Genomic DNA, 26,228 nt, shown 5'->3' on the forward strand with positions numbered 1-26,228 from the left:
TATCAATGGAGAGTTGAGCTTGGAGGGTTTGGGGTTTTTCTTCCATTCTAAGCAACTTCTTTTAGAAAAGCAAATGCATATTTAATACAGTGATATATTCTCATCACAAACTGTGCAAAGTTGCTAGATGACACACAGGGGACTTTGTACTGCTTTTCTGTATTTTTCCAGAACTGTTACAAAAGCAAAGTTATGATGACACGGGATAAAAACCCACACTGTGAGCTGACACCCAGGCCAGTTACACATGTACACTGCTGATTCTCTGAAGCTGCGTTAAACACATTTCTTGGAAGTTGCTGCCATTATTTCCTTTACAGGAAAACCACTGTTGTTCATTATACAGTGTCTGCAGGAGTATTATATCATGTAAAAGTACTTTGCATTGTGATATATTGTCAGCATATTTGAAATGCATTTTAATGTGTCCTGGTTGTGTATGTGGGAATAGCTGATAGCAAATGGAATATAACTGCTATTAGCTTATTGTATTTATTATTTTCTTATCACAATAGCAAACTGCACACAAATGTACAGGGCTCAGCTCCTATTCAGAACAGTATGATCTGATATGTGATCAAATTGGGAATGATACTCTCTTACATAAGTCTCATCGCTAATAATCGCATGTGAATTCCCACTGAGAAAACAAATGTTTAAATACACTAGGGTTAATAAACCACTGTAAATTCATGCTTGTGTCAACTCCGGCTTTTCACTTTTGTAAAAACGCAAACCACTCCAACCGACCATGAGGACAGCTGCTATCCTGCCGGAGGGAATTTTAAAGGGTGAATTCCTCCTCCTTCTATTTTAACGGAGGAGCATTCAAGGTTAAGAAATCGAGTGATATAAAGACTTATCCGAACTCCAAGAAATGCATTTACAGCTCTGTTCTTCGTGCCCCAGACAGTCGTTCATCTAACTTACAGAGTGACTATGCTTAGCGGTTGGTCCTTCTAAAAACTGGATGAAGACCAAAATATTAAGCGTTGAAAGGTCAATGCCACGAAGCCATGAAACTCTGATTAAAATCCTCATTTGCAACTTTAATAAAAGTATATGTTTATGTTCATGTTAGTTGAGGACTTTAAAGAAGATAAGAAAGAAAAAAATTTTAATACATTTTGGGATTTACATCTGATGATAAAAGACAGAGGGAAATCACTTATTGTTGAGGGGCCCAGATGCCTTCACCATCTTATGACTGTGAATACAGGAATTAGGGGATACCCCACCCTGCTCAATGGTAAAACAAAAACAAAAAAACCCACACAACTATATCCTAATTCTAAAGTTTTACTATTGTTTTCCTATTATACAGATGAACATATACGTTATATAAATACATCAGGATCAATTTAATCAAGAAATTAGCTTAGTGACAAGACGACACCGCACTGTTCCGAAAAGTCCTATCACAGCATTTATACCTCTTAGATGAAGAATGGGTCTTAAATAAAGTTGTTTCTCTCAACAACTCTGACATGGTTAAGCTTTTCTGTTCATGTGACGTACATCACGTAAAATCAACAGATAAAACAAGCATTCTAATATTTTCACTCCTGAACACTCTATTTCAGAAAATAATCATAAAACAAACCCAAATGAGAGTGATTTAGCTGTGGAAGATCTTTAGAAAATCTGCGAAAAGACAAACATAGGCTTTTTTTTCTTTTTAGGAGACTGTTGGGTAAGTGTGGCCTGAAGACTGTAATCTAAACAGGCTAGGTTTCCATGTTACTAAATTCGTATATTTTTTTTAATGCTACATGTCAAGGCTTACATCTCAAACGTAGATACAGGGATTCTTATAAATGGAAAAGAAAGACAAATCTGTTAAACCGTTAAAGTGACAATACGCAAATCCAAAATCTTTAGAGGTATATTAGTCAACAGGCTTTAAAAATCGATGTTTTTCATATTGGCTGTGAGGAACTCAAAACTGGCAAGTAACTCAAGCCACATTATATCTCAAAAGGACTATGTCTAAATACACACGAAACAGAACATGGTTTGAGGAGGAATTTTATCCTTTATTATTTCTATCCATTAAAAGGAAAAATTCCACTTGTTAACTTCTCAGGATCCACAGTACAAGGACATGAAGAATTGGGCTCTTACTGTCTCCCTTTACTTAGTGGTCTAACTACTTCATCAAACACACTGATTCTAAATTGAAAAACCAAATAAACAAACAAATATTGAGCCATTCCCTATCCTGCCCTCCTGGAAATAAGCGACACAAATCTGGCCAGAAACTTCAGGGCTCTACGTGAAAGGAATCCTATAGCATAATTTGGAGAAAGAAATGTTTTTCTAAGACCATCTGTATTCAACCATGTCATTGCTCAAAGATAGTTTAGTGAGTCCACGGTAGGAAAATAGAGAATTTTGTGAAGCAAATCAAGAATGGATGGTAATCCTAACTAACTAGATACAGAATAACAGTCTGCACACTTACTATATTCAGTTCAAGCAATTCTAAAGAGGTTTGCACATAGAAAATGGAAGCTTTTTTTATAGATTGAGAAAAACTGGGTTCCCAATTCAGACTACCCTATGTGACTTTTGTCATTAACATCTTTTCTGATTCTTACAAAGTAAACCTAATTAAGAACCTCCCTCATTAGTCTTCCAGAAAAATTAGCACAGCTTATGCTAATTACTCCTGCAAAATTTAATAAACTCGTTGAAATGGGAATAGTCTAATGAGGTTTTATTTATTGAACTGAGGTAACTCCAAGGAAAAAGGTTAGGACACAAGGATATCCAATGTGGTAATAAAACTATATTTTATTCAATTTCTAAACACCAATTTTATTGCAAACCTTTTAAATTCAAATACGAGTTACTGTGTGAATATGTTAAATCAATCTGCATCTTAATTCAATAACTGCAAGTCATATTTTGCTTTTTACTTTAACAATAATTACCCCACATAGCCTTTTACCCCAACGATAATGAAATTTGCTGTTATTAGTTCCTGGTCATCAGCTATTAAACTAACACATTTGACTTTTCCCACATCTACACCGCCCAAATATCTGGATCACTAGGCACAGCCTGGGTTTTATAATTCTTAATCAAGCTATTTGGCATCAGGCAGAAATATAACCTGGCAGTCAACTCTAGATGCACACTTCCTCAATTTACAGGCATTTTCCTACAAACTTTTTGGAAGTGCCTTGATGAACTGTCACAATTATAAAGAGTTTGGGTCATATTTTTCTTACTTTGTTGCATGCTATTATAAAAAGAACGAAGTAGAAACCCATTTTGTAAATCGCTGTATGCAACTGCTGATTTTGTTAATTCCACTTTTTTGATAGAATACGCCAAGCTGATGTCCCCAAATCACTGGCAACAAATAATACAGCCAAAATTTAACACAGAAATAGTTTACCCTGCACCATTGCCGTATGACCAGAAAGCCTCTTCTATCTCTCCTATAAATAGTTTTCCTGAATAACCACTGCTAAAAGTCTTTTGACTGACAAAAATAGCAGTGTTCTTCCAAAATCCGAAGGACAAGCAAAGGGAGCTAAAAATTGGTGCCCAAAAGGTGACTGCGTTTTAAAACTATGCTAATTCCTAACACAACGATCGCCTGTATCCTCAGCTCTATAATTGCATATTGTATGCATCTTGTAAAAACAGTTACTATTGCTACTGAATGCAGGCCCCATAACCTATTTTTACAAAATATGCAGGGATTCACATCCATAAATCTGAAAGCAAATCAAACCCTAAGCACGTAACGCAGATATTATGCAATCGGTAATACAGAATCAAATTGGAAACTATGAAATTCAAACACGGTTGCCATCATTTTTTCTTCCTTTGCAGCAATTTTATGGGATTGAAAAATCTTTTCTATTTTGCCCTTCCTCGTGTAAGTTCTTTTCTTGTTGTTTTTCTCTTCTCTTGTTGTTAAAAATGGAAGTTTCACATATCAGCACAGACAGGACTGGAGCTTTTAAAACCTTTGGCAGACTGAAGAACAAATAAATTCTGAAAACTCAGATGCAAATAAAAATAGCTAAATGAGGTTTTGCATATCAGCTGGCATCACTGCTTGAAAAGAGTTCATGGGAGACAGTGGCAACAGCCAGCAAATAAACATATGTTGGGACTTGTGCAGATACACTGGGTTTCAGCCGTTTTTAAAATACGCCTCTCTTAAGAGACCAAGATTGGCTACACACTGTTTTCGACTTTGTCAAGCCAAAAAGGAAAAAAATGAAAAGGATGAATATCGTGAGTAATATCTCCAAAGCCACCAACAGTATAAAGTGCATACTTATTTTGCCTAAATTGTTTGAACTACCCCAGCCAAGAGAAGGTTTTAAGTACCCTACTGGGACAGATGCAAGGCGGCAACAATAGAAGCCACACTAATGCAATCCAGGTAACACAATCCTGTTTCAAAAACACGGGCCGGGCTAATTACAGCGCCCGTGAGTCAAGTTTCTTAGGCCATCACAACCCACAGGAACAGGTCAAAATCAAATGTTATTCAAACCACAGTCATATCAACCTTCTATATCAGAGTCACGGCTTAAAACCAAACGAAGAACTTAAAAGCTTAACCCATTCACAAGCAAAAAAGGTGTTTTCATTGCGGGTGGCAAGGTAAGGTTCTTGTCATCATCTCAACCCAAAGGAACTGTGTAGCAGAAGAAAATGCTGATAGTTTCAAAGTTTGGGGGAATATTTGGGCTGGTCCTTTGATTAGAACACCGTCTTTTTAACAGAAGAGTGAGAAAAACTTGCTTAAAATAACAAACAGAATTTTGAAGAAGTGTATTTAAATGCAACAAACAGTATAAAAGCTATATTTATTTTTTACCTTATTCATTTGCAGATTTATCTTTCATGGCAGAAAAAGAAATTACATGAATGGCACATCTACTCTCGCAGATAAACACACTATTCTAATTCTATAGGCAGCACACAACCCCACTACCCATTAGATGCTCGCATGTGTTAACTGTGAATCAAGTATATTAATGCTTGTTTATCAAGCAAAAGTATATGTTTTTAGGAAATATTAGAGACAGTTAATTAAAATATCTGACTGAAATGTAAGCTTTATAAAGCTACTTGGCAATTGAAATTGGGTTTAAGCCTGAAGAATCACATACGTCAACAGCAACAATCAATGTTTTGACATAAATTATGATGAAGCAAATATTTTTCCAGTTAACCAAAAAATGATAAAGCAAGCCCCAAAAAGGTGTAGAATTGGAGAAACAGATAGGTGGGGCAGGGGGGTTGTCAAAAATCAATATTACCAAACCCAGAAAAGGACTTGTGTTCAGCTCTATTGCCTCAGTGAGGGACCAGTCAGTCTTATTTGCAAGACTCTTTTCAGGCTAGTGGAGGATGCTAGCTCTTTTCCCAGCTGACAACTGACAGTGTCTATAAACCTTCCAGGCCATTTAACTCTCAATGAGTAATGCTATGTAACAAATGGTTTATCATACATGTTTCCATACAATGAATTTCAATAATTAAAATGTAAAATGAATATTTGGAATGCGACTTTGCATAATATGTGCGCACACTGACTCGAAATTGCACCAAACAACTAAAATAGATTTATTGTTCTACAGTGATTTACTTGGTCATGTCAGATTAGTAATATGGATCTGTTTAAAAACACAATAATTAAGACAAGCAGGATAAATTAATCAACTTACAATATAATATCAACTACAATCAAACCCGGGAAACAACAGTAGAAAATCTTGGTTCACAGATCTCTTTAAAACCACTTTTATGCATAAATAAAACCTTAAAATGTAGATGGATTATGTCCAACAGAACTACTGTAGCTAAAAGTGATAATGATTCAAACATTTTTCAAATAAAAGTTAAATATTTATAAGCACCCCACCACATTTCATAAATCACAAACTATTATTATTTTATTTCTGAAGCTTCCTGGCACAGCGTGAGGATTGAGCCACAGAAAGTCAGGAAAGAAAAAAAATATTCCTTTAGGAGCATGAATCAGACACAAAACCAGAGCAATCCAAGAAAACAGGCCTCCAAAGAACATTCCATATGGATTTCCCAGGAATCGCAACAGCTCGGCACAGCTTAAGTCATGACCAACAGGCAAATTTCGGCCACATGCCTTCCTAACCCTCACCCATGAGCGACACAAGGCAGGTGTTTCATTATAATGAGGAATAAGAATCCAGTGAGAGTAGAGTGGTCCCTACCTGTCAATTATCACTGGATCTGAGGGAGTCTCATTTCGGTTGCCACAGCTTTTCTTGTCACAACAGCGGCTATGGAGCAAAAGCGAAAGGATTTAGTACAACCATTACAATGTAAAAATCATCATTTAGGCAGACAGAAGGTTCAAATTGCTGGGTTGCAAATGCTAGAATTACCACAAAGCCATACCTGGCAATCAACGGATCCCTGGGACAGAAAATTCTATTTGGGTCACCTATGGGTTAATGGCCAGGCTTAACCTCTCCCAGCACAAAGAAGGAGGGAGGGAGAGGGACTCTCCTGAGCCATGAGCCACAACTGACAGCCCTAAGACGGGGTCTCCCCATCGCTGCCCGCGGTACTGGAAGAGTTCACTGTGAAATGCATTATTATTACATCTACCCAATGAGAATATTCAGGGTTGTGGGTGGCTCAAACGTTCTTCCCTCAAGATCACACTAATTGTGTGGAACCTGTCAATAATGAGGGATGAGTGATTTCTCCCCCTCTAGTCATTTTGTTTTAAATGGGTTCCTTTTTCTTCTTTCTCTTTCATGGGAGACATTTCCTTCAACCACAGCCTTTCCAAAACCCTAAAGCTATAACTGTTTGCATTTGAACTATCTTCATGAAAATAAAAGTACAACACAATAATTTAGACAAAGAGGCAAGATACAAGAGAGTGGAGATCCACATGTGCTCTGGCTTTTGTGTCCTGCGCTGGCCACCGTTAGTTTTCTGGAAGCGTTATAGACAATTGATCCAAAGGCCAGCACAGCCCGGACAGTGGACACTCTTTACTAGGTCAGAGAAAAAGCAGCCATGGACAAGAAAGCATCCACTATCAAAATCCCACCCACCTGCGACCTTAAGTCTATCAAGTTTTTTTTTTAACTGAGATGCTTCTAAAAGGTGAAAAATTAGGGTTTTTGAAAATTACCCATGGTCAATGGATAACTATCCACCTGAGACTTGTTGGCAAATAAAAAATGTGTCCGCTGGCCGCTCTACACCCAGGGGCACACTATAAAAGCACATATTTGATCAGTCAAGGAGGTGAGGAAGTTATCCCAAGGTTATACATTACCACTCACCACAAATAAAATATGCACTTCCCCCCCTCTCTTACACAGGCACGCACATGTGCACACACACACACTTGACTTAGTGAATCATAGAGCCTAAATTTAGAGAGCTACTGAGAGAACCAAACATTGAACTTCATTATCAGGACCCAGAAATATACTCCTGCATAGGGAGTCTTTCACCAAAGTTGGGAAGTCTCTTTCGTGGCGGTAACTATATCTCTGAGAAGAGAATCAGCTTCCAAATTTGGTGCTAATTCTGTTTGTCTCTCATATCTCCTGAAAACAATAGTAAGAATTGTATCTCCTTTGTCAAAGCCCTAGCTAAAATCCCACCCACCATATAGCCCTTCCCTTTCTGATTCCGAGGAAACTATTTCCTCCAGGCCTGAGTTCTACTATACCAGTACTTTGCGGATAGAAAACCCAGAGTATCTCAATACGTAAGAGACACATCAAGGAACAAGAGAGTGAGAAGTACAGTAGTTGGAATGCATGCAAAAAATAATTTAAAAACTAAACTCCATCATCCCTGAACTCTGATCTCCTTACACCTCCATGTCAAGGGTTTGCCAGAAGAGCATCATGGTTAAGAACACAGGCTCTGGAATCAGACAGAGCTACCTGCGTCACCTTGAGCAAGGTACTCCATCTCATAGGGTCTTAGTCTCCTCATCTGTAAAATGGAGCAATTGTAGTACCCCCCTCTAAGCTTGGGCATAGATTCAATGTGACAAGGGCATAAAGCTGGGTCCATGACTGGCCCTACTAAGCACTCGATGAACGACAGCATCATTATCACTCCCTGCTCCTTCCTCCTCCAGCCTCCTCCTCCAAGTCTGAGCACAGCCGCCCTGTGCTCTGCAGAGGCAGCAGGTCTCCAAAAGCAGCCCATCAACAGAGCCCAAGTCCCCTTTACCTAGGCAGGAAACCAATGGACGGGAAGGTCTATTTCTCCTTTATCTTTTCCACTGTTTCCTTTCTTTTTCAGAACAGCAAGTGGGCAATGCAAGTCTCCGGTGGTCACACCCTCACCAGGGTCCTGTCCAGACTAAATGCCCTCCAGGGACTCTTCCAACTTGCATGATGAGAATCGTGGACTAGAATCTACATCTTAAGCCTATCTGATTCTCTCCCTCCCCACTGCCACCACCCTCATCCAAGTCATTTTCCTTTCTCGCTGGGACCCCTGCAGTGCCCTCTCACCCCGTCTCGTCTTGCTGCCTCCACTCCTGACTCCCTGCAGCAGCCAGAGTGATCTTTTCAAACGTCAATAGGATGTCAATGTCACTTCACTGCCCCAGATCTTTTAATGGCTTCCCGTAGCACTCAGATTAAATCTATGGCATGACATGATCCCAGACCACCTCCCAGCCTCCTGTCACTCTCCTCCAACTTGCCGAGCTTCAGCCTCGCCAGCCAATTTCAGTCTCTCTGTTCTCAGGCCTCCCTGCCTGGACTCCTCTTCCTCCAACCCCTCCTGGTTGACCAGCCTCTACACCCCCTTCAGATCCCAGTCTCTAGGCTCATTCCTCGGAGAGGTTGGCCCTGACACCTACCCTTAATCAAAGTTAGGTTTCTCCTAGTTTTTCTTTTCAGGGCACTTAACACAATGCAAATTATATTTGTACACATATACTTGTGTATTTTTTGTTACTATCCTTCTCCTCCCACTCCCCTCCCCCACTAACCCATATGCTTCACAAAGGACGAAATTGTTTGTTAGTTTTATTTACCTAAAGAGTAGCATAAGGCCTATAAGAATAGAGAAGCTCAAATATTGACTGATTGACTTGATTGATGGATTGAATGAATGACTTCATGAAAGAATGTAATGTATTGGGGGGAATACAATCCAAGAAAATAGGAAGGTGACAGATAAAGAAAGTCAAGCTGACCCTCTGGGCAGACACTGAGGGTGGAAGGAAGGTTCACTCCCACCCCACCCCACACAGTGAACTCCCTCCCCCAAGCAAGTGCCACACTAAGCCTTTGACTTAAGCACTGTCCTCAACCCCTTAAAATAAAGATGGCTTTGAGAGCAGCCAGCCGAAATGAAGCTCAGCATAAATGAGAACCACCCCTCTCTGCTGTGCCCCCAAGGCACCCAGGGAAACAGGCAGATTCGAAGAATGGAAGTGTAGAAGGAGGGACAGAATAGGAATAAAGTAGGGAAATGAAGGAAAGAGGAGAAAACAGAAGAAGGGGCTGGAGGTCAATTAACTCTTATAAAGAAAACTTTAGGCAAAGTATGAAAAACAGCCCAACAGGTTTCCTGTCTCTCAGGTCATGTCACTGCATCACAGTCAGCATTCCCAAAATGGGACTCCCGGGCTCTGCTCTGCGCCTGGGGTGGCAACAAAATAGTGTCTACAGTATGAGCCCATTTAGAAAAAATATGTATATATATACATATATTTACACACACACACACACATTAGTGTGTATACGTATACATGTCTATATGGAATTCTGTGCAGCATTAAAAAGAATGAAGGTGGGTTTTTATGCACTATCTGGGAAGGAAGCCTACGTTATACTGTGAATTGGGAAAACCAACTTGCAGAACACTATGTATGGTATGGTCCTATTTCTGAGAGGAAAATGAAAGAGTGAAAGAGAGAGACGGGGACAAAGAGAGACTTTGTCGTGAGTGTGGTTCACGCTCTCATTTCACTCACATCTCTGCACAGAGTCATCACCGTGGAAAGGCCTCCCTGCCACCCCAGAGCTCTCCAGCCCCTTACCCTGCTTCACTTTTCTTCCTTGCACTCACCACATTATCTTTCATATTTATTTGTCTTCTTCTTTATTGTCTGTCTCTCTCACTAGAATATAAGCCCTGTGAGGACAGGATCTTAGACTGTTTTGTTCACCTCTATATTCCCAGCAATTGGTACAGAGCCCCACACACAATAAGGCCTCAGAAAACATTTTTTGAATGAATGAAGAGAAACTTCAAAGCAGTAACCTACAGAGAGGGAATAAGAAGAGGGGAAGAATGGAGGGTATATATTTTATTTACATACTTCTGCAATCTTCTGCTTTGTACTGTATTATTACTGTCCTATCAAAACATTAAAAATCAACTGCCATTGGGGGAAGGAAGGTCGTCCCTTAGATTGAGCTCACATCTGTCCCCCTGTAGCTCCCTACTTATAACCCCAGGGCCAAGCAGAGCAAGGACCTGTCCTTCTTCCCCACAACGGTCTTTCCTGTCCACAAGAGTCCCTGCTCTAAGCTGAACTACCCCCTACTTCCTTCTACTGAACTGAGAAGGACCAAGAAAAGTTGGCACCAACCTCCACCACACACAAGATGGGCATTAACCAAGAAAGACAGGCTGAAAGGAGAACAGATTCATTTATGTTCAAGGCAGAAGAAGGCTCAGATGGAAACAATGCAGTACATGGAACAACAGACGCAAAAGCACCACAAGGGAAAAGTTCCCATATTAATGAAAGAAATCACAGTGATGAGCACATCCTCATTACTGTGTGACTGATGGACCTCCATCCATTCAAAAGGGTGGTTTCTGGGCTCCTACTATGTGTGACAGGCATTGTACCAGGCACAGACCTGGCATTTGCTCCCTAAAGCAGGCATCTCTTGGGGGCCTCGAGTTTCCTAATTTGCTTTGTCACAGAGCAGGATTCCCACTATTTTGCAACCTGTGACCCAAGTGGCAGGAAAGCAATGTGGCCCATCACAGGAGTGGGCAGCTAGCACCTTGTGTCATACATACACGGTAGACTCAAAACAGCATTTCCCCAGCAGGCTCATGGGTCTCTGGGACAACTCTGCACATCCAGGGAAAAGCAAACTTATGAGTCTCTCCCTTAGCAGCCTTACACGGGTGGTGTATCTCGGGTGAGCTGACATGCACCTCCATAAATCAGAGCAGGAAACATCTAGATGTCTCCTAGTCATGGGACCTATAGATGCTCATCTTAGGGATGTGGAACTTTTTCCTACAAGTAGAGGCTCTCTCAACTGGAAAAAGCATCATGTCAATCTCTAAGCTTTACAATAAAAAACAAAATATCTTACCTACTTAACCAAAATGGCTAGAGAATGAGATACACAAATTATCTGAATAGTCTAGTTAATAGTTATAAGGATAACTTCATTCTTTCCCTCAGTTTATATTGTCAAGTTTTCCCACTCTCTTTAAAAAAAAAAAAAAAAAGACGTGCTCCTTTTTTCTTGAGTTAGTTTCTTCACTGTCCCACTTTCTCCTTGCCAGAGTCGCCATCCCTCCTTGCCACCTTAACTCCATAAAAACTGGCTTCCAGGCCTCGGCACCTACTTGAATCTCCTCTCTCCAAGTTCACCAGTGACCTGTTGGTGCTTTTCTCAGTCTTCACGTCCATCAGGATCTCCCTAGCCTTTATTATACGGATGCCTCCCTGTCTTTGAAACACCCTCCTTTTATTTCTATGCCCCATATGCTCAAAGTTCTTTATCCTAATTCTCGAACACACTCTCCCTCCTTGCTAAATTTGATTATTCTCCAAGTACATATCCAAGGACTCTTCTGTTTCTATTCTCCCACCCTTGGCAATCCCTTGTAAGCCCACAGCTTCAACTCTCACCTTTGGGAAAAGACCTCTGAAGCTGGTTATCTTTCATCCTGACTCTCTTCCCAGTTCCAAGCCACAGGTCCAGCCATCTGCGGACCTCACCACCGAGAAATCCTGCCTGGACCGCCAACAAGCGGGCCCAAACTCTTCTTCATGCGCCCTCTGAAATCCCTGTCCTGTCTCACCCTCCTGCCCATTCCTGCGGCTACCACCCAGCTGCAAGAATGTCCTCTCTTCTCTGAACAGCCATAGGCCTTTGCCTCACCTCTCATCATAGGTGACCCTTCCTACAGTGAAGTCTAGTTATCTGCTCAAGAGTCTCATCTCCCAGGCTAAGCTATAAGCAATCCTACTGCAGAAACTAGTCCTTTCTAGCTCTGTATTTCACAGTGCTTTGCACACAGTAGGTGCTAAAAGAATGAATGAAAACATCCTTAACCACCACCCCTGGAATGAACAGAGTACATTAATGTTTTAGGAGGCACTTCACTTCCTTTCAACGTTCTCTTATGATCTTTCACTCTGAGCAGCCACATGTAGGGACTTAGCTAGACATTGGGATACTGCTGCTACTGCTGCTCCTACTGCTTCTATTATTATTAATACTAATACTACAGCTCCTACTATTAATCATAACAATAGACAGTCAGTACTTACTATGTGTCAGGCACCATGATAAGCATTTATGGGGATGATAGCATCTAATCTCAACAACCACCCTATAAGATAAGTAATATTTTCCCCCCACTTCACACATGGGACAACTGAAGCACAGAGGAAAATCAAATAACTCCTTCAAGGAGGTCTTAGTCCAGCAAAGGAAGACAGGCCCTGGACACACAGTTACCATGCACTGAGTGCTATGAAGGAAAAGCACAGGATATAATAGGATGCATAACAAGAGGACATAACTCAGCACAAGGGCAGGAATGCTTTCCTGAAGAAACCATGCTTAGGTGGGAATCTGAGGGACAAGATCAGAATAAGCCAGCAAAAGAGGACAAACAGGCCATATCAAGGGACAGGCTAACTAACTAACTCATGGCCCCACAAGAGACCAGGCAGCGATAATGGGAAAAGAGTGCTCTCCTAAACAGAGCACCCATCCCTGAAACTGTCCTGTGCACCGCAGAGGGAGAAAATCAGCTTCAGCCTGCCTGGGGGTTGGCAACTGGGTCCACCTACAAGCACAGTTCCTATTTTCTATTCACATTTAAAAACAGGATGTTGAGATGCACTTATAATCAAATCCCTTATGGAATCCAGCTTTTAAAAAAATCCTTCATGGGGCCATATTATTTTAAGAACTTAACCACCAGGTATTAGCAAAATGTAATGATAGATTCCAATTTACCAAAAATGCAGAAACTCTCCCAGAATTCCAGAAAGAGCTCCATGCCATCAAGTCAAAGGGGTTTTGTCTCAAAGAGTGGCAATAATTATAATCCAATGGCAGCAAGTCCTTTAACCAGCTCACAAAATGGGGTTACCCTTTCAACAAAACAAAATAGATGTCTTAAATTTGCAAACACCTGAGACACAACTCTCTGGTGTTGTTATTTTCTTTCTTTTTTTTTTTTTTTTGTCTTTTTCCTTTGCCTGCAACAAAACAGAATCATCCCAAGCCCTTTCCTGTCGATCTAAATTCTGTGTGTCTCCTTTACCATTGCTCCAATGTACTATAAATATATAGCTTTTGTGACATAAACGCAAAGTTTTATTGTGCCGTTAGCCTTGATAGAAAGCACTGCGGAAAGTTGTTTAGAAATTAAATATCTAAAACAAGCTACTTTAAAATCCAGGGCCCTCACTATTTCATGTCTGCAATGAAGAAATTTCATGTTGGGGAGAGCAAGCTGTCTTTCACACCATATGGCTAATGGTGGTGCATAGCAATTAGCCAGGCTGATTAATGGTGAACAGACTCTAATTTTATGCTTATAATTGAGGCTGCATTTGCACCCCTGGTGCAAATTCAGCACATCCCAACTTCCACTTACAAGAGGCAAGAAATCAAGAGAAATAGGACGGTGTGGAAACTGAGAATTTTTTTCCTAAAGCCCCCTAAAGAGCATCAGATTTGCAATTTAGAAGACTGTTAGCCACACAATAGATGACAGGTTTGTGTAATAGGGTCCTGGCGGTCTGGTAAACAAACAGTACCCCTTACACATCTATAGGCAGCCAGGAAAAACGTAATCTGTAACATTAACAGGATGACATTTTAAATATGGATTTTCCCTCTTAGCCACACAGTACAAACATCATCATTTGCCTTCAGTGGCTTGAAAATTTTGTTTTTGCTATTTTTATGTTTCTGAAAAATAGAAAGAACATCAGCAGTAAAGCACACCAACCAGCATATTAAAGTACTTTGGGCCAGTGAATTTTAAGAACAAGAAAAATATAAACTGCATTAATGGAGGATAGGCTTGTGTGTGAAAGGCATAATATATCTTTAAGTATTTCAAGAATAGAATTATTTTTAGCATAGTACAAACATGTACAGATATGAGATGCAAATCTATGATATATAGATATTAGTTGGCCTACTGGTTGAGATCCATCCTCCTGTCTATCTCCTATTTTGCTAGAATCACATGTAATAGAATGTGGAAAATTCATTCTGATGACATGCTAATTGTGGGAAGGTAAAGTAGAAATATGGTCGGAAAAACAGTAATAATACGAAGGAGGTCATTTTTTAACACTTTTCAAAATGATTTTACTCATTTATTTCTGGAAAGTGCAACTCAACTTTAACTGCACAATTGCTGTATGCAGTATAACACTATTTTTTGCCTAATATCTTCTAAGAAATCCAAGACCATATTTTTGGGTTTTGCTACTGCTTTAAAGTTAGAGAAAAGCAACCTGTTTTTGGAATAATTAACAAGTTTTACCAATCACTGAAGTGAAAACTTGTGAAACTCCTGTATATTTTAGAATAATATATTAGAAGTATGTTTTTTAAAAAGGAAAAAAGGAAATTTTTATATACATACATAATTATAGATATGGAAGAAGTTAATATTTGGGATTTCACTAAGGAAACATTTTATTTCCACCTGTAGAGTTTTAAGATTGCTTTCCCCACAAGTCCATGAGCAGCAAATAAAGCCCACCCATGCCGAAGTGGCAGCTTATGCCCTAAACGGATTGGTCAGCAATAGTCAGGAGCCAAGCATGCTCTGTGCCAGGGAGAGCCTGCATGGCTAACAAAGCAATTAGTAGCCTTTCTCTGATGCATAGTGGCATCTTCATGCTTTACCCAATTACTCAGAATATATCAAGAGCAAAGTGCTGGTGTTATTTTACGAAGAATAAGAATCCTAAGCCACAAGCTAAAAGGCTGTTTCCTGGTCCACTCTCACATGCAGAGGACTGGCTGAGGCCATGGAAGTGAATTTGGTCTGTCTGCTTGTTTTCAAATGTAGTTTCAGTCTGATCACAGGCAAAAATAAAGACACTCGTTTGTGGGTGACATGAATTTTATACCTTTCAGGGATTCATCTTTGCCATCCTTCCAAAAGCTCACTACAGTTGAGAAATATTAGCTACATCGTCATAGTTATATACAGGGTAACTGAGGTTAAGAGATCAGACGCAAAGGCAAAAATAAAAACCCACATTCAATTTAAGGAGGAATGACGCCTACGTACGCATGGTCATATTTTTAAGTGGGAGAATTAAAAAGGGGAACTATAACTTTCAAGTCTTATGGATAAACAGAGGCTTCTGCTGACATCAATAGAACTCTTACTCATTTTACTAGCAATGCAGTTGAGCGCATATATTAACACTAAAAGGATTATATTGTATTTTATTCGATTGAAAGGAAGAAGGGGGGGCACTGCTTTGTGCCCATTAACAGTGTGATATCAAAATGGAAATGTATGTCTTCCAGGATGAAATCTAATGAATAATTGAGAACCACTGTGATGCCTGACACTTTACCACCAAATACTCACGTCTAACAGTTAGTTCTTTTCCGATTGTCTAAAAGAAGCAAGATAAATGTATACCCCAAAATAGACCTGAGTTCACCTAGATTTGAGATCAAATTCATCTTCTCTTTGCTAATTAAAGGGCGAAAACAAGGTATTTCTTACCTGCACATGATCTCGTGTGTGAGCAAGACTCGGCACATTTCTGGGTTCTTGTCTTGGCCTTCATACACTATGGCCTGTAAACAAAGGCACGATTTGAGCTAAGAATAGAACCAAGTAGCAGAAAGCAAACTATCACAATTGAGTTCTTGACCACTTCACCGCTACTGTGAGTCAATTAGCTTTCGGGAGCCGAAGGCCTCACTGGGCTGATTGTTTCAAGATAGATTGTTAAGGATCAACCCAAATTGAGTGGAAGAGGATATGTTCCTCTCTGTCCCATCAACCACCTCATTATGACGCACATCTTTGGATCAGTGTGTGAGATGGGCTTCTGTCGTCTAAACAACCATAATTCTCCTCTCAATTCAGAATAAAAATAAATCTAATCCATGAGGAGGAAAAACCCAGAAGGTTTAGCAGATTGAGATACTATTGACTTAAAATATAAAAAAGCATGTGGATTTGATTTTTAAATGCTATGTATTTGCCGCCTCATATTCCTACTTCCAGCCCCAACATTTAGTGTTCTAGAGGTGAGTAGCAGAAAACAAGTGGGGGGACGGTTAATGAGTCCATTCACTAGCTGTGTCTTCTTTGAGATGATTCATCAATCAGGGAAAATCCTTCTTCCCACCAACAGGCTGAAAACAGGTCTTCTCCGGGGTGTACACCCATCCAAACAGTAATATGCACCGGTGTATGCTGTGTGTGCAGGCTAAAGCCGTAGATTTATCTCCCTAAACTAAGAAGAATTACATCTGACTCCTAAAATCTGGAGTCCCAAACCACCTCACCAGACAAGATGTTTTTGTCTGTTTTTAGTAATGTGTGCACAGACATTTTGCTTAAGATCACCAGGAAGTTTCCCTGGGACTTCAGCTTCCTGGAAGATCTACATGTTAACACCTTGGCCAAAGAAAGACTCACACTCTTGGTAGGGCAGTGCTCTGCATCAGGATACATTTTAACTAACTTAACACCTATCACTGTGTAATACTAATATAACACAGCTTCAAATTGTTAATAAAATTACTTTCACACTTTCAGATAACCCTCAGTTTCTTGGTGACAAAACTACTTAAATTAACCAGGAACTATGCTTATTTAGTCCACACAGATGCTGCAGTAACTAACTTATAGTTGGCTCTAATGTGCTTTCTTTATGAACCTGGGACTTTCAGAACCTATAAATGATAGGACAGCCTAAGACACAGTGTGTGCAGACCCTGGGAGCAGGCTCTGGTTATGATATCTAATTCTATTACAAAACAAAAATTGCAACAAATTTAAAAATGATGAAAAGTATCTGCATATGGAGAAAACATTTCCCTACCAATGGCCCATCAAAACCTTTTTTTTTTTTTTTTGTGAGGAAGATCAGCCCTGAGCTAACATCTGATGCCAATCCTTCTTTCTTTTGCCAAGGAAGATTGGCCTTGGGCTAACATCTGTGCCCATGTTCCTCTACTTTATATGGGACGCCACCACAGCATGGCCTGACAAGTGGTGCATCGGTGCGCGCCCGGGATCCGAACCTGCGAACCCTGGGCCACTGAAGCAGAGCATGCGCACTTAACCGCTGCGCCACCGGGCTGGCCCCCAAAACCATTTTTTATGATTAGCCTACCATAACCCTGTATTTTTTAAAAATATTTTACTTTGACATAATTTAAGACACAGAAAAGTTGCAAGAATATATAAAGAATTCCAAGACGCTCTTTACCCAGACTCTTCAAAGATTTACATTTAACTAAATTTGCTTTATTCTTTTCTAATTTTTTTTCCTGAACCATTTATTAGTAAATTGCAAACATGCCCTAAATACTTCAGCATGTATTTCCTTAAAACATGGAATTCTCTTACATAACCACAGTACAATTATCTGAATCAAAAAATTAACATTGATACAATTCACAATTAGCCAATAATATCCTTTAGAACAAAAGAAATCCATTATCAATCATTGTATTCAGTTGTCATATCTCCTTTAATACAGAACGTTCCTGAGTCTCTCTATTTCATGACACTGACATTGTTGAAGAATACAGGCCAGTTATTTTGTAGCTCAGTTTGGGTTCGTCTGAGGTTTCCTCAGAGTTAGACTAAAGTTATACAATTCAGGGCCGGAATACCACAAATATGATGCTGAGTTCTCAGTGTATCAAACCACACTGTTAACTAGTTCTACTAGTAACAGTAAACTCTGACCATTTGGTTAAGGTGGTGCCTGCCATTCACCAGACATCACCGGCCAGATTTCCCCACTGTAAAATTACTACTTCACCTTACATAATTCATAACTATCTTCTGGGGAGATAATCTAGATTATGTTAATGCCATATTATACCTCAAATTTTCACCCACTAGTTTTAGCAGGCATTGAGAATTCTTTCCCGTATTCTTAAAGCATCTTCGCAAATATACAAGAAGTTGCTTTACTCAAGAAAACGCATTAAGTAAATCAAAAATGTTTTGAAAACCAAAAATTATATCTACCTGCTTTATTTACTGCAATCACTGCTGAAAAATCAGACACTGTAAATAACTGATTAGATCTCATACATGGTGCTAAAAAATTCTAATCACGAATTTCTGTGAAATCCTATTATCACCATATGTTTTGTATGTTCTCTTAATATTCCTGATAACCTCTGTTTCAACTTTAGTTTTTTGTCATGCTAAACTAATACAAGTAACTTGGTAAATAAATTCACAGGTATTGAAGGGGTTTTCCTTCTTGTTAAAAAAAAAGAAAAGTTTGGTTTTTGGGGGGAGGAGGGAGTATCAGTTACATCAGACCTTCCCATTTTTATTCTTTCTAGATGATTCCAAAATTATTTTTATTGAGGTTGCTGGTTCCATTGAAATCAGTGGGCCCATGATGATATTCAAGTAGAAATATGCTGCAATACGAAAATGGACATGACTACCCCAAAGAGCAGATGATCCATGGACCCCTAGGAATCCCATGTTTTTATCTTTGGCGACTGAACATCATTTATTGAAGGCCCAGGCCTCCATAATATAGCTCTTCACCAAATGCCAAACTGCCACTTCTCTTCTGGCAGCAAAGTCAAAATGGAGAATCCTTCTCTAAATCAAGCATAGAAAAACGAAAGCAGGAGTTTGGATTTGCTCGGAAATAGTTAGGAACTCTGAGGAGGGGTGGAAACATGAAGTGTCTGTTGTCCCTTTTCTTGGGGCCTCAATAGAACAATATTTTTCAGCACATAAACACAGAGAAAAAAGTGCTTGCTGCTTCTGTGACTTCTGAAATAAAAGCAAGTGAAACAGGGAATCTTTTCACTCTCCTATGAAGTAGAACTAAAATCCTGTAAATAGAGTAAACTAGAACCTCAGTGTCACAGGGTCAGCTATTGAGTGGAACTCAGTCAAAGAAGACCTACCTCCAACCTCACCTAAGCAGTTTTTTTATTAAAAAGTCTTGTTAAACACACACACACAATATCATATAAAAGGTATGAGCCAAGAAGTCAACATTCTGATGAGATCCAATATAGAAAACATGATAAATTTATTTTGATGAATGTCTGTAATGCAGAGTGTCAACAATAAGACAGACTTTTTGAAATGCCACAAAGTTCTCCTTCCGGCTCACACATATGACTGCTAGCCACACATCAACTCTCTACCATCTACATTTGGTACACACGTCAAGACTGGTTCACAGTTCAGCAAACTCAGACTTTAAGCCTAAAAGGAAAGAGATCTTCTAACACCAACTTAGACAGAAGTTTCTGCTTTTCTTCCTAATTTAAATATGAGCCTCTATGGAGTGTGAGTAAAGCTTGTTGAGGCTGGATCAGCTGGGAGATCACAGAAGCATATAAACAGCACTGACTATTTTAAGTGAAACCATTTTAATAGACAGCTGGTTTAGGGCCCAGACAATGGAACACCAAGAAGAAGGCTTATTTTCATCCTCCATAGTAAATCACGCGTCTGCTCCCTGTGAGGAAGGTAGTCTGCTGTGAGAGCGACAAAGACAACAGTGGTTAAAATAAATCAATGTGTTTAACAGGAGTAAGAATGGGAGGCCTGTTACAAAGAAGAGCGGGAGGGGGAAAGAAAGCATAGAAAATATATTATTTAAATAAATGAATAAAAACCAAAAAATACAATATCAAGTAGAAAACGATGTTTACATTAATCCTGCCAATGGCAAATAAATCGCTTAAGGCGGTAAGAATGCTTGTACGGGAAGAAAACTAAAAGACGAAACAGCACTAACTTCATCTCAACTTTAAAAATCTGGTGAAATTGATAAACAAGTTGTCAAAACTTGACATATTTGGAGCAGATTTATGTTTCTTATATACTAGCTTCCCTTTTCTTAATGTCCTCCTCTAACAAGCAGAAGGAAAATATCACAATTATTTTTCATACTCTATTTAAACTTTCAGATTGAGGGTTTTTTCAGAATAATTTTTTATAATTAACAAAAAAGAAGAAAAAAAATAGGAACTGTTAAACTTTCACATCCTTTCGCAACAGTGCCAGAAGGTTTACAGTGAGAGGGTAAAATGCCATCAATTTCAAACGTCCTATTATAAATTAACCTACAACATCTTTGAAAAGAAATAAATCAATCAATAGAGAAAATCTGCCTCTGTTGCCACTGTTTTAGAAGGCATCTTGTGAAGTGTGGCTCATCCCTGCTTTTCTAGAATATCGCTGGGTCTTAAAAGTTAATTGAAACTTACTATGGATAAAGACCACACAGCAAACAAAAAATACACAGTGCACATACACCAGGATCACACTTCAATAGGATGCCAAAGGAAATACAGAGAATTGAGCTTGGCTTTTCTTTGTTTACTTTTCTAATAGTTTTAACTCTTTGTGCTCCATGCCAAAACAAAAAGGGTGAGGAGAATACTTTTAACTTTGGTTCTTCAAAATCCGAAAGGATTTTAGGAAAAAAATGTTTTCATTAGGAGTCTTTCTTGGTTTACAACAAACAATAGGAGATTTGTCATCATTAGTTTAGAAGGAAGGAAGGAAGGAGGAAGGAAGGAAGGAAGGAGGGGGGGGAGGGAAGGAAGGAAGGAAGGAAGGGAGAAAGAAAGAGAGAGGTGAGTTATCTATAACTAACAAAAACTCCTAATGTTCAATTTAAATCAAAACAGTAACCTTGAAAATATGTCACTCCCTTTTCCACATACAAAATGAAAGGCCAAACCTAATTTGTCACTTTAAAGAATAAGTTCATGAATGTACAGAGTACCTTTTTCAACCAGAAGTGAAGTGTCCTCTAAATACAAACTGTCAAGGAACCTTTAGCAGCAAATTACCAAGAATTGAAACTAATCAAAAAAATAACATGCACACCTACAACAGCAACGCACTGTAACATTAATATCACATTCGACCACCAAGTTACGCTTGTCGCTAAAAAAAAAAGAAAAAGTCCTAGCTAATGTGGTCCTAGAAATTTCCAGGAGGTAAAGAAGCCCTAGTTAAAAACTAACCTGTGCCAAAGAAAACACTACAAATCTGACATTTCATAAACAATTCTGTCAAACAGCAATCGAACATTAATAATGGAATAAAATAAAAAAATTATTTTGCTTCAATTAGCAGCTTGGCTACTGGTGAACAAATTACAAAGATGTAATTTCAGCTCAGCAGCTATGCAGGCCCGTTTTCAGAAGTGAATTAGGAAAGTTGCAAAGGAATGATATCATATTCAGTATGCTGTTCAGTTACATCACAGCCCTGAATAAAAAGAGAATGTATACCCAAAGCAGTTAGTTTTAGAATGCATCTTTTATGTCTCAAAGAAATAAAATCCCTTATATTATTCAAACGCCAAGATAAAAACTGAATCATTCTAACAATCCCATATTATATTTCTTTTTCTAGCAGTAATAAAAGATACTTCACTCATATAATAACTACATTTACATCTATATTAGCAGATACAACTGGCTGTGTCAACCCAACGGGACAATAATAATAATAATAAAATAATAAAAGCAGCTAATTTATTAAGCACTTAATATGTGCCAGTCACTATTCTAAGCACTTTACATGTATGAATTCATTTAATTCTCACGACAGAGCTTCGAGGTAGATGCTACCATTATTTCCATTAGTTTGATTCCAAATGCTTACAGATTTTAATTACTCACTAAGACCAAATCATTCGTGCTCAACAACTAGATAAACAATTCATCAAACATCCAAACACTCCTTCATTCCTCCCAGCAATATAAGTAAAAGACATAAGAACAGACTATCGGTGCAGTCAGACAAGTTCGATAAATGCATCACTACTAATATGTTCGTTTTTAATGCTGTTCAAACATTCACATGGAAACAGCTCTAGCGTAAATATCCCCGAACAAATGGCTGTATATTATCCAGGAGGGAGCAGTTGGACCGCCAGACTGGGGAAGTACTAGGCCATCTGGCTCCGGCAATCTCTCCAAAACCATCAGCTTTGTTTTCACCCCCAGACTCCAAACAACACATTTTCCACTGTGATGAGTTTACATTTTCCCAAACACAGGTCCTGATCATGCATAAAAATTCCAAACTTCTTCATTCCTCTATGTGCAAGGAAATTTAAATCACCTGCATTTTTGACATGTTACCAAAGGAGAGAGAAAGCTGCTGAAATATGGCTCCTGACTATAAACTTGCCCTGTCCTTTTTTGTTTGTTTCTTTCCCCAAATACATGAAAGAACCTCTCTGCTGGCCTAGTGAATTCCTTTGGAACTTACTGATATACTAAAATGTGTTTATCTACCAATGAAGGACCAAGAACTGAAAGGCTTGTTAATCAAATCTCTGTAGCTGTGGCAGGATATAATGAAACAATCAATAGGAAAAAATGCACTTGCATCAATAACTTAAAGTACCGGGAACATCAAAACAAATACATAAAGAAGATTAGCTGGGAAGAGAAATATGACAGCATTTCTGATTATTGCACATTGGACCTCCCACTGGACCTTTTTAGAGTCCCCTCACCACATCACCTACATTCAAATCCATACATACAAGGATTATGTGGCTATTATCTTCCCCTTTCCAAAAAAAAAAACTCTTGTTTGGGGGTAGGGAGTGTTTTGTTTTTGATAACTGTATGGAATTTGGTACTCTTTCTTTGGATTATAAAAATGTCACTTTTTTAAAAGCAAGATGGTAGGAAGGAAGATAAGTAAAAGGTTGTTGTTGTTTTTTTTTTAACTATTGAAAGATAAATAACTCACCGAAGCAATCACAGAACATAATCATATTTCAAATACTACATGAAAATCTGAAATGAGGCACATTAAACCTCAGACCTCCCCCCTCAGATTCATTTGAGCTTCTGCAGTAAATACTGTTTCTAGATGCAACAGCCATAAACTTCTGGATCCTACAGGGTTTTTTGCATGCTCACTAATGGAATACCAAAAACAGCAATGACACAAAAACAACCTATTTTTAGTCCAGCTAAACTTGGTTTTGAACAACCCTTCCCAAAAGCAAGCCTCTTATTTTCTAGTTGGTGGACGAATTTTTTAAATATCATTATATCTTTTGTGCTTTATAAGAGAGACATAGGGATAAGGGGGCTCAGATCCTTACACATTCACTTTTAATGAAGCCTCATCTTTCCTGGTAGAGTCCAAAATTAAGAGTCATTACCCAAAATAGTGTAATGAGACACTTTGAAAAGGTGTGAAACACTGTGTCATACCAATACATTTTGGTTGATTGAATACATTTCTGTTTGATCTCAATGCTGCTAACTCCACCCAAGATCAGGAACATTATATGAAAATATCGAGTGCACAGCTAGTTTTAGATTTTGCTTGCCAAAGATTCTCTTTGAGTTTTAACCCCAATTTGTGAGTCAAAGATATGACATCACACACATAAAGCAGCATATTTGATATGAAAAATGTAATGATAAACAAGTAGCTAAGAGAAGACACTTGAACTGTGGCTAGATATTCCCTCCAAAATTTACGATGTTATTAGAACTCATCACATCACTGAAATTATTCCATTCTGCACTTTAAATATCAAAATCCTGAATCTATCTGGAAGAATTTCACAGGAGAAAAAAAAATGTAACCATTTAATCAGTCAGTTTATGTCGTCTTACTTCTGATTGAAGGGGTCACTACATACTTAACTAAAATCAAAAGTTTAAGAAATTTTAAACTAGAGTTGGTATTTAATTATCATAGAATAATTTCAAGTGAGATGAGCATCCAGTTTTACTCATTACGGCTAAAATATAATAATTATGTCACAGCTAAGGAAAGTTATGCTTCTTCACACTGATCTTTTTAAAGACTATTGTATTAACTGTGTACACAAGAAGCTAACCTACTTCCCAAATTGTTCCAGCACATAATCAACGAACAAGCAACTGGATAATGGGCATGGATTGCCTTTCAAAGTGAAAGCTACACAGAAGACATTAGACAATTATTATGAAAGCAAACAGGTATGTCTTAAAAAATCTCCTTTTCTTGATTTTTTTAGACTAAATTCAGACAATTATTTATACCTTTTTTCAGGTCACTCGCCACCAAAATCTATAATTGCATACATTTATAATTTTAACTTTCAGTGAGACGTCATATTATGGCAAATGACTTTCTTATACTTGCTATTATTAAAAATAAACTATATCCTCTTCTAGTTCCTCCCCCAAGGATAGAATTTAAGATACCAAGCGGTCAAAGAATGCCTTAGGCTATAGTTTTTCTTAAGCTCCATGACCTTGTTAGTAAAATGATATTTGATATATTGCTTTATAAAAATCAAGATTATTCTCCTACCATATGCATATGTGTAAAGTCAGTTCATGTCATAATAGGAAAATCAATTCTTGGTGACACTTTTTATTTAAGAGGTCTAAAATAAAGTTTGGAGAGAAGTTAATCACTTCAAACATGTCCTAATTTTGCACTCCTTGCCATTGTTGGTCTCATGGTGCTGCCTAAGTGGCCAATGCTGCCCAAGCAGACAGGCCTTACATACTGGTTTGTGGGGACTTTTTATTCTTTAAAAAGTAAATTCTAATAAATATATATGGAATACATATTAGAGTTCATACTTTCCCCTTCCCCCTCCCATCTTTTCTTTCCTCTGATGAGGATGGCAGGAAAGGATGTCCAGAGTGTCAAAGACAATTTTTTAAAACAGAACTCCACTTAAGACATTTTTTTAAGATCGTAAAAAAAAAAAAAAAAAGTGTTATTGAAATCAGGCTTTTGTGTTTCTGCTCGGCAGGAAAAAAAAATTAACAAAATACAATGTGTCCAAATGAAAGGGAATTATCCTATGTAATAATCAAAACCAGTAAAGAAAATAAGACCACGTGTAAAAGTATAAATGTGGATATACTCTGAATAATCAACTAAGAAATAAATAGACCTTCAAGAAAGTCAAATATTTTAGGCAAATAACTTGAAATAGATTTCAATAGACATTTATTTATTCTTTTAAAAAATATATTTCATGCCCTCATGATTTCTGCTTGGTTTACAATGGAATACGAGAGTAATAATCAAAATTAGCTGTTATTAAACTGATTCTTGCTGAGTAGATTTTAAAACTCCCAACAGCTTATTAATGTGCATTTTGTACAACATATTTAAGCCATGGCTTATCTAAAAACATATTTTTTAATTATGTAAGTATACCCTAATTTGAAATCTTCCAAGCCAGTACAGTGCGTCTGAAAAAAGATCACCTCCCTTATTTTAAAGGGAATATTTTAAAATCACAATCAAGCACATTAATTTTAACCTTCTTACTAAATTGGTTGTTGGTACACAATGGATAACTTTTCTCTTTGTTCTGATTTCTTTCTCCCACCCAATAAAGCTGTCCTCTTTTTTGTTACTAAGTCCTCCAACTACCTAACCAGCTACTTAATCCCAAAACTAAACTTTTTCTTAAACTTAAAAAAAAAAAAAAAACTCCTGCACCTCATTAAAATGTCAGGCCTCTTTTCTGACTCGGCTCATAATTGTATCTTTTAAACCATAACTCAACCTTAATGTATACTGCTTGACACCCGCGTGTTGGTGAGCTTAAGAAAATGCCGCCTATGTACCTTTAAGACCACAAGCTCGCTCATGCTGCCTGGCTTCTTGCCAAACTTGGAGGCAAAAGCAAGCGGATTTTTGCAAAATATCCTCTAACAATTGTTGCTCCCTCTTCCAACACTACCACCACC

General features: G+C 38.4%; 1 protein-coding gene across 1 annotated transcript in view; it reads right to left on the bottom strand.

Annotated features, from left to right (window-relative positions):
• EBF1 (EBF transcription factor 1) overlaps positions 1-26,228 on the bottom strand; it is a 386,380-nt gene that overhangs the window by 355,928 nt on the left and 4,224 nt on the right. The window contains exons 5-6 of the mRNA XM_058544975.1: positions 16,012-16,085; positions 6,234-6,302 (exon numbers count right to left, since the gene is read on the bottom strand). Of these exons, the coding sequence (XP_058400958.1) occupies positions 6,234-6,302; positions 16,012-16,085 (143 nt within the window). The remainder of the gene's footprint in view (positions 1-6,233; positions 6,303-16,011; positions 16,086-26,228) is intronic.

Source organism: Diceros bicornis, chromosome 1, assembly GCF_020826845.1.
Source record: "Diceros bicornis minor isolate mBicDic1 chromosome 1, mDicBic1.mat.cur, whole genome shotgun sequence".
NCBI classification, from domain to species: Eukaryota; Metazoa; Chordata; class Mammalia; order Perissodactyla; family Rhinocerotidae; genus Diceros; species Diceros bicornis.